A 10065-nucleotide genomic window follows, 5' to 3' on the forward strand; every position below is an offset into this window, starting at 1 on the left:
TGCGGTTTGATCACTTCCTTCTCAGAAATGCTGATAACTACAAAAGGTGTTTGCGAACACTCATAAATTGTTGTAAAATGAGGCACCAGATTGTGCAATAGCTGTTCCCTATACTACATCAAGGTGCATAGGTTTGAATCTTCTCTATTCAGTGGTTACTGCTATAGTGTCCAATTTATCGATGCTAAACACACACACACACACACACACACAATATTCGGCACAAAACCCTCTCCCAGTTTCTGCCAGAGAATGTGTGAGCACACCCATGACTGCTCTGCCCTTGACTTGTATCCATTCATCCAAGCGTGCTGGATGGTTTAGTTAATTAAGCTTAATCTACCCCCGGAGACAGATATGAGTGCTGTTACAGTGGCCCACTGAGCTGTCCCTATACACTCTTCTCTGGACCCCCTGGTGGAGCCATCAGGGCCACGCTACTCAACCATGTAACACATTACATATAATAGAGTTAAAAGATATGGACAACAGAAGAGGAAAAAAAAGGGTTTGTGAAATATTTTAATTACCGAAATAATAATAATACAGCAACCAAAAGCACATGGACTGTTGGGTTAGACACACTTGACTGACTACGGTTTATCACAAATATGCAGCAGTCTGTTATATTTTATTGATCCTGCTGCTGAGAGCTAATTTGCTTATTCTGTGTCACACAGACAAGGTCACTCCAGAGGGAAATACTTCCCTAACATATTGGCCAGGCTGATGTGTTAAAAAAAGGGGGAATAAATTAACAAGATTCTGAATGGTTGTATTTGCAGTTACAGTAGGTGCACAAGGTACATTAGCTGGTTAATTGGTGCTTTCACATATGAAGACAGAGACTAAACAGGTGTCAACAGAAATATAACAAATGATATGCAGTAACACTGTTTGACTCTTTTTAAGCAAAAACAATATAGCTACTGAATATATTTATTTCCATTTTTAAGACTTACTCTTTATTTTTTGACCATAAAAGCATACACATTTAAGGTAAATTTTGTTAATGCAATACGGCCAGACAGTTTCACTCTCTGTGGGACTTGGAGAAAAGTACTTTCACAGCCAAACTAGATTCCAGCTGAATTTTATTCAAATGTATTACAGTAACAGCACAGCAAAGTTCATTCATAAAGGCTGAGAAAGTGCAGCAGTGAAACCATTCCCACACATTATTATTATTATTTTACAAACTGACACAGGCATTAGAATATCTTTATATACCCTCACATTTTTAAGGAAATAGTCAAAACATTGGTAGAATTCAATAAATATAATTGCATTACATAAAAGCATTTACACATGTTTTATTTCAAAAGTCTACTTGGAGTGTAATTCCAACATAACAGCAGAGTTGTGTGCTGTAAAAGCTACATTCTGAAAAACAGAAGTGCTCTGGCCAGTTCCTCTCTCCCTCTTCCTCCTCCTTGCCTTCTCGCAGCGTAAAAGATCCAAAAGATGCCTTCGCAACTTTTGTGAGAGCATATAGAGCAGAGGGTTCATACAGCAGTGAGAATAAGCAAGTATAAGACAAATATTATACGCAACCTCATAATGGCTTTCGGGTTCATACAAAGACAAGACAAGCACAATATTGTAAGGTCCCCAGCAGATGAAGAAGGCTGCAACAATACATAACACCACCACTACAGTCCTGTGTCTTTTTCTGTTTTTTGCCTGCAAAACTGTCTTGAGGATGGCAGAATAGCAGAAAATAACAATGGCAAATGGGAGGAAAAAGAGCAGTGACACTTGGAGATAATATCCCAGCTTTTCATCAGAGACATCAGAGTGCTCCTCACATGTTGAACTATAGAAGTGGATTTTCACCTTTACTTTGATAGCATCACTCACGGATGCAGCAATGCTGATGGCCCAGGCAGCTGCACAGGCAACCATTGCACACCGCTGCCTCCTTAGAGGCTTGCTTGGCCAGTTGTGCAGCACCACTATTATGAAACGATCCACAGTTATGGCAGTCAGTAGAATGACGCTACTGTAAAAACCTAGAAAGTATAACAGAGTCATAAATTTGCAGGCAAAGTCACCAAAAATCCAGTGTTGCAGTTGGTCGACGGCCCAGAAGGGAAGTGTGACAGTGAAGATCAAATCGGAGCAGGCCAGGTTCAGGGTAAATAGGTTTGTGACATTTTTCAGGTTCTCGTAGAAGACGAGAACACATAACAGGAGACAGTTTCCCATGACACTGAAGATGAAGATCAAAATGAAGAAGGCACCAGTGATGGTGTTAATGGTAAACGTCTCATCATTACGATACCCCACATCACTGCTGTTGTTCACACCTCCATCGTTTCCTGTGAAGTTGTTTGCCATTGTAGGTTTTCTAGAAAACATGAGTGTAAAACTAAAATTGGCAAAATGTAACTAAGACTGAGCAGATGTGTACAATCTTTTAGCTATTGCTGATATTTTTAAAATATTTCAATATAGAGGACGATAAAAATACTAAGTAGGGTACCCTTAAATATGGAGAGCAATTACAGTAAATATAAAGCAACTTACCTTGAACAACAGCTGTCACGTCTTGTGGTGAATTGCACTGTGGACGTTAAGTTGTTGTAACTCATGGTTCCTCTTTCACATTAGTCAAGACAAGATACTGCAATAGTAGCCTACCCCATTTTCAGTTTGAGCATTACATTTACATGAAATGGGGGAATGTGTGGCATAGATATGGCAGTGTGGGTTATCCAAAACAAAGACACTCCAGAATTAATATAGGTAATATTTTAACTTCATTTTATTGTATATCAAGAAAATATTAATAGTGATGATAATATAACATCAAAATATACAACAAACAACAAACAAATATAACAAATGCCAGCGCTGTGGAGGTAGGTCTGGCAATGTGAGACTACCACAGGATTGACGGATTCTTTGTCATTGGAGGACATTTCATGTCCCACCTACGAAATTTCAAATAATCTATGTCCAATATACAAAAAATGCAGACATTGTGTAAAAAACACTTTTTTTTCCAAAAATAATATTGAAAATAAAAAATAAATCTCTAGCACCCACTTAAGTGCCATTTTTCTCTTGTCCCACCTTCTAGATGACCAAATTGAATGTTAAATACAACCGTTAAAATACATTGTATATATGCCTCTTTTAATTGTTAATTTTTTTTTTAAATGATAGAAATATTTCAAATTATAGAAATTTTGCAATAAAGTCCCACAACATACACAACCCTGTTACCGAAACATTTAGCCTGGCAGAAGAAAAAAACAGTGAGTGACATTATTTGCAGGAAATGACATCACTAAGCAGTTTGCCACCAGAATGGGTAGAACAAAGGTATGTTCTCTTTTTGATTTTTCATATTATTATTAGGGCTGTCAGCATTAACGCGTTAATTGCGATGCTTGTTAAGGGCCGAGCATAATGCGTTCATTTTTTTTTATCGTATTAATCGCATGGCGACATTTATTAATTTATTTTCACTTCACTCTGCTTTGCGTCGTGCCTAACAGGCTACTATTTTGCCGTACTTCCTCGTAACACATCCTGCTGCTGCAGGAATAGCAACGCAGATTACGGTGCCTCATTCCACTGCCATGATATGCCTGCCCTTCTCTCTGATGCTCTGAAACAGACGTTACAGGCAACAGAAACATCGCTGCACGTGACGCTAATTAACACTATACTCGACAGCAGCTAACGTTAGCCTACCGCTAGCTAGTAGCTGGATTAAACACGGTTACAATGCTGACAGCTAACGCTAAACGGTGTAAAGTTTGTCTGTATTTCACTGTAGAGGATTCCGACACCGGGATGTAACAATCTGCAGCTACTGTTGTCGGAAAAACACAGACGGTGCATTCACTGAAACTGGTAATTTACAGCGTTGTGGCGCATTCAAACTTGTTGTTAAATGCCCTTTTTCCATTTGGTGGTTGTTTTTGTCATTCAACAGCTATTTACAAGTGAAATAAGTTATTGTTATAGTGATTACATTATTATTAAACATTTAATTTTGACAATATGGCCTTAGCAATAAACAAGGCATTCTTTAATGTCGCCAACTGTTTAGTACCCTTCTTTTTTTTTTACTTTCTTAAAAAGTATCGGATCAGGCACCGTTAAGGCACCGGTACAGTTTTAAAAGTACTGCTTTAGCACCGGTATCTCTAGATTCAAATGTGTGACTAGATAAAATATATAATAAACAAATACAAATCTTAAAATCAAGTTCATAAAGTCATTTTCTTTGCATTCATTTGATTCCCAATCAAGGTACACTGGTAATAATTGCTTTCCATTGTTAATATGTATTTAAAAACAGTTCCGAAATGCAAAATAATAGAATTTTAATTAACTATAGAAATTCAACAATTAATCGCGATTAAGAAAATGTAATCGTTTGACAGCCCTAATTATTATACAACTTTTAGCCTTGATTGAATGTGTCACTTTAACCAATGCAATCCTGTTACACTTAATATCAGAATAAGACAAATTAATTTAAAGGTTTGTCCTAAATATGACAGTAAGAGCTAGCTAAACAGCTAGCTTCTATTCATGAGAAAAAGCTAACATTAGCATTAATTTGCAATCCTGTTACCATAATTAGAGTAACAGGGTTGAATCTCCTTCAATCCACTTGTAAGGGACAATCTATTATCAATAGTTCAGCTAAATAATTAATAGAATTTTGATTATAATTTAGCATAAATTTCATGTTATTAATGTATTATTATGGGATGCCAGATGTAAAAATTCAGATACAATTTTATAGCTGATATATTTTGATTATTTAGCTCACTTTCGAAATTATTTTTGCCTTTGTTACCTGAACTGGACGAATCAAATTATTTAATGGTATATTATCTGTTTTTATTAAATACATAATAAAAAATAATAAATAAAATAAAGGGTCAATTTTTCAAAATTATGGATGCCTAAATTGTCCTCCAATTCTGCAATGACCAATTTTTTTTTGCATTATTTGAACAGGTGTACGTAATAAAGTGGCCGCTGAGTTTATGTCAGCTATTAAGAACTAATTGTAGCTTGACAATTATGCAGGGTATTGAGTACATAATCCAAACAGCCATGCATCTCTGTGTACTTAAAGGCACAGCAGAGTTTTCAGCAGAGTAAAGCCAGCATGCTAATATGCTCACAATGACAATGCTAACATGCTAATGTTTTGCAATGCTTACCATCTTAGATTAGCATGTTCAGATGTACCTTGTGTTTAGTGCCAATTAGCAAGTGACAATACAGCCCAGCAAAAGTAGCTAATGTATATTTAGATTGTGTTAATACAAGGCTACCAGGGTAGTAGGGGTAACCATATTAGAATAATGTGTGAACACTCCCAAGTCGGAGATTTTTTTCTGTTCCTTCCATGAATGTAGCATAAGCCCTGATGGTAACAACCCATTCTCACTGGGTTGGATGGTAGGGTTTGTTGGGAATGGTGTTCATTAAAGACAGCTAAACGCAGAAATATTTAATATACAATTACATAAAAATGTTATTAACATCCTTATCTAGGGATATGGAATGGAACACATGCAGCATAGTCTACTGTTCCTGTTGTTATTTGCCTAAAATGGCAATGGGATTTTGAATTAGGTTTTCTTTATTCTGGTACAGAACCTGGAGATTCTGGTTTCACTTCTGCTCTCTACAGTATATCAACTACATTGAGAACTCTTCACCACTTGTTAGTGATGTGATTGTGAGTCGGCTTTGCCTATTGCGGATGCTGCTATTGCTGTGGCCCCAGCCCTTCAGCATTTTCTTCAAGTGGTTTTTGAATTTAACCCCCACAAACACATAAAATACAGGGTTGAGGCAGCAGTGTGAAAAGGCAAAAAGTTGGCTAATGTAAAAGGCGTAATCCAGTCGTTCTGATGTTTTACACGTTTTAGCCACAGTCTTTGAGTCAGCAGGTGGTTGGGGCCAGAAATACAATGACTTTTGAAATAGCACTATATTGTAAGGCGCCCAGCCTACGAAGAAAACAACCATGAGAGTAAAAATTAGTTTTAAAGTTTTGTTCTTTCTTCTTTGGGCAGTTGGACGCAGCAACCTGCACATGATCTGAGAATAGCAAAACATGAACACCACTGAACTCACTATGAAGAGACTATTTTGCTGGTAGATTCCCCATAAGCTCCAGTAAGAATTTGCATTTACACAGTGATTCTGCTCAACTTTGGTGAAGATGAAGGCTGGACTGGCGACCAATATACTCACTGCCCAAATGATCACACATGCTACAACACTGTAGGAGCCTGTGGTGGACACAATGTTAGATAGAGGATTCATGACAGCTACATAACGGTGAGCAGTCATCAGGATAAGGAGGATACCGCTGCTGTAGAAGCCAGTGTAGAAGACAAAGTTGACTATTTTGCATACATGTTCCCCTAAAGTCCATCCATACATGTGAGAGTAGGCCCAGAAGGGCAGACCTGCGGTGAAGAAGAGATCCGATACAGCCAGGTTCAGGATGAAAGCATTGGTGAGGGATTTGAGATTCTCATACTTGGCCAGAATCACAATGACCAGGATGTTGCCCAACAGACTGAAGATGATCACAATGGAGAAGAAAACTGGAGTGAAGACCGCTACAAACTGGTTGACGCCATTTGTGTTGCATATTTCATCGTCATAATCTTCATAGTAATAGTTTATGGTTGTGTTGAACGTTGAGCCAGTTGTTGCCATATTCCTTCAGCAAGAAAAGAAAGTCTGAATAAAAAAAAAAAAGCTTTGTTAGAGGGGTAAAACCCTCTTTAATTTTCTGTGAGTGATTTTTATGTATGTGAGATATATGTGTTTGTTGTGTTATGGTTGTCTGTGTTACTGGATGCCTAAAATTTCCCTCGGGATGAATAAAGTATCTATCTATCTATCTATCTATCTATCTATCTATCTATCTATCTATCTATCTATCTATCTAAATCAAATTACACAGAATTAATGATACATAGTGAATGTGATTATTACATGGTAAAAATGTTTTTCATACGATTTCTGTCAAAACTTCATCAGGTAATATATCAATATATTATTATATCATTTTCTTGATAGATAACTATATTTTGTCTGGAACATGTGGTTATCTTATATCATATATCTTAGAGGGTGACTTTACCCAAATTACAAAAAGCATATTTTCTCACTTACTTCCTGGTATTTAGCCATGTAGATAGTTTGGATTTTATTTGCTTAGACTTCAAGATATCCATCTCAAAGGTTTTTTCCTCCAACACAGTGCAATAGAAGTACAACTTTTCAAAACTATATAAATACTGTATATATTTACAGGCACTGGAAACTTGTTTTGCATGTCTGCATATTAACATTCATGACTGAATAAACAACAGTCAAAGTTACAGTTTAGAAAATAACATTAATATTTCATTAAGAGATTAGCGCTGATTTGTTAAGATTGGTGTGTGTGGAAGCATTGTCAGTGCTGGCAACACATGTTAGGATCTATTTTCTTTGCAATGAGTAATAAGGTTGTAAAGTGCCTCTAAAGTTAGCCAAAACTGTCTGCATGGCTACCACTAAAGAAGGTTTTTATTATTATGTTATTTCCCTCTGCTTTAAAGCAAAATAAGAAGATACAGCATTCTTGCTTCAATTTCTATCTACAGGATGAAATAGAAAAAAGACAAATATTTCAGTAAAAAAAGGTTGTTTTTCTCCGAACAACACACAAAACATTGTAAACATTTTTACTTCAGTATTGCTTAGCCTAACAAATAATAAATGAGAAATGTGGAAACATATACTGTACCTACACAGAGGATATGCACACACACCAGAGTCCTTGATGTGAATATCACTGGAACTGGGAATTGTTCCTTAAGTATTAACCACAAAGGTGAACAGAAATCAAACATCATTTTCAGAGCACATCACGTCTGTGTGGCAACTTGGTTTCAACCACACATGACAAGACATGTTCCCTTTACTCATTAATACTTGTTTTTGGTCGCCATTACACTTCAGAAGTGCAGCATGTTATACGTGTTTTGATTTATTTGACATCTCAGATTATTGCATGCAACTGCTGCACTAACAGCACTATTGACAGTTTTTTCTAGAACTCTGGTTTAGGCTTCCTGGATAATCTTAAATATTTAGAAAGTGTTTTTTTGGTTGTTGTTGTTTTTGTTGATGTTGGTTGGTTTGTCTTTTTCTAATTTTTAACGATTTATTTGTCTTGTCTTATTTTAATATTCAATTATTTAATTGAAATATCATAAAATATTGTTAATAAAAAACATATAACAATTAAAGCTGCGATGGACGGGCCCTCGCTCCTCTGCGCGCGTCGGGCTTATCGGCGGTCGCCGCTCCTTGCGACCGTGCATTTGCGCGTCACTCAGACACTGCAAATCGTCATCAATGAAAAGGGAACTCCCTGCTGAGTTCAACGATACCTCACACAAGACTCTACATCATACAGTTCATTAGCTGTGAAAATGGGCGTGGCTAAATTATAGGGGGCGGGTCAAACCATCACCAATGAAGAAGGAAGTCTCTGCTGAGTTCAATGATACCTCACACAAGGGTCTACCTTAAACGGTTCAAATGTTATGAAAGGGGGTGTGGGCCTGAGTAAGTGGGTGTGGTTAAAGTATAAGGGGCGGCTCAGTATCACATGTCAACCACACATTATAAGTTTCATGTAAATCAGATGATGTTTGTCATATAAGGCGCATTTCCTGTTGCCAGCGAGGGGCGCTATGACCAAAAGTAAATATTGGCCTGTAGATGTCCTCAGACCTGGACCCTTGTCAATCGTGAGAAATTTCGGGCAGATACGACAACGTACACTCAAGTTACAACAATTTCTTTGTTCATCGCTAAACACTCAAAATGGCCGCCACGCCACGTCCACACCGTTTGACGAAAAGTTTTTCTTTTAATAACTTTTCATCTTTAAGGTGTTGAGATGGTACAGACCAAATTTGAAGTCCGCCGGATGAAATCTCTAGGAGGAGTTCGTTAAAGTATAGCACCTTGACTTTTAGGCCTACTTCCTGTTGCCACTAGGGGGCGCTATGACTTTAAGTAAATATCGGCCTTTATTTGTCCTCAGGGTTGGACTCTTATGAATCCTGAAAAGTTTCGAGCCAATTGGACAATGTACACTCAAGTTACACCCACTTCCTGGTTTGATGGCGAAACGTACAAAATGGCCGCCCCGCCACGGCCACGCCCTATGACGAAAAGTTTTTCTTTTAACAACTTTTCATCTTTAATGTCTTAAGATGGCACAGACCGAAGTTGAAGTTGATCGGATGAAATCTCTAGGAGGAGTTCGTTAAAGTACGACATGTGGAAATGGCCAAAATCGCACTAATTTCGAACTTTGAAATCAAAATGGCGGACTTTCTGTTGGGTTTAGGGTATGGCTCCTATGACGTTTTTTGTACATCTTGATGTTACATGTTTACCAACTTTCCTACTTAAACGCACTGCAGGGGCTCAATTTATTTAACTTTGTACGGGGCGCTAGCGAGCCATTTTTGTGTGCCTCTTCCCAAAACCCTTAAAATACGTACATTTTCACCAGACTTGATGCGACCGCCAATTTTGGTGAGTTTTTGAATATGTTAAACCCCTCAAAAAGCCAATTCATTTGCCGTAATAATAATTCCTTCAGTTTCAATAGGGCCTTCGCCGCTGTCGGCGCTCGGGCCCTAATAAAATGTGACAATGGAGATATAATAAACATATGTTTAGATTATACTAAAGAGAAACGTTAAATAAATATTTAGTTAAACGCACCTTACTGTAGGCCTATATGGTTATAATGCATTTTGATGCCATTACTTGTCAAAAAGTCCTGTAGGCTTACTCATCTTAGTTTTGGATTTAAAAAAAGCATGTCAAATTCGTCACAACATAATTTTTGTATTCTTGTATTATATTTAATAAAATATTAGGTTTATAAAGCACGACACACGTCTCAGCTTTCTGTTTATTTACCATTTGTCTCTCAACCAAACTAGGACGGATTTCAACAGAAGCAGGAGGCTATCTGTCAGGCCT

General features: G+C 37.3%; 2 protein-coding genes across 5 annotated transcripts in view; both read right to left on the minus strand.

Moving 5' to 3' along the window:
* Positions 1–1077: 1077 nt before the first annotated feature.
* On the minus strand, positions 1078–5212 carry LOC116046234 (chemokine XC receptor 1-like). Of its 2 annotated transcripts, XM_031294521.2 has the most exons (3): positions 4963–5212; positions 2530–2905; positions 1078–2350 (listed from the first exon to the last, which is right to left on the minus strand). In XM_031294521.2, the coding sequence occupies exons 2-3, from the start codon at positions 2592–2594 to the stop codon at positions 1327–1329; spliced, it is 1089 nt and encodes a 362-aa protein (XP_031150381.1). In that variant the 5' UTR covers positions 2595–2905; positions 4963–5212; the 3' UTR covers positions 1078–1326. The 2 variants fall into 2 exon arrangements, with proteins under 2 accessions (XP_031150381.1, XP_035860962.1); XM_036005069.1 differs by lacking the exon at positions 4963–5212 and having other exon boundaries at positions 2530–3356.
* A 134-nt stretch (positions 5213–5346) lies between these two features.
* Positions 5347–10065, minus strand: part of LOC116046212 (protein THEM6-like) — a 217139-nt gene continuing 212420 nt past the window's right edge. Inside the window, exons 1-2 of one of the 3 annotated variants that reach the window (XM_031294524.2) lie at positions 7803–8155; positions 5347–6741 (exon numbers count right to left, since the gene is read on the minus strand). In XM_031294524.2, the coding sequence (XP_031150384.1) occupies positions 5683–6717 (1035 nt within the window). In that variant the 5' untranslated portion in view covers positions 6718–6741; positions 7803–8155 and the 3' untranslated portion in view covers positions 5347–5682. Of the gene's footprint in view, positions 6742–7798; positions 8156–10065 lie in introns of those variants that run through there. The other 2 variants (XM_031294525.2, XM_031294523.2) reach the window with 2 other exon arrangements.

Source organism: Sander lucioperca, chromosome 9 (assembly GCF_008315115.2).
Source record: "Sander lucioperca isolate FBNREF2018 chromosome 9, SLUC_FBN_1.2, whole genome shotgun sequence".
NCBI classification, from domain to species: domain Eukaryota; kingdom Metazoa; phylum Chordata; class Actinopteri; order Perciformes; family Percidae; genus Sander; species Sander lucioperca.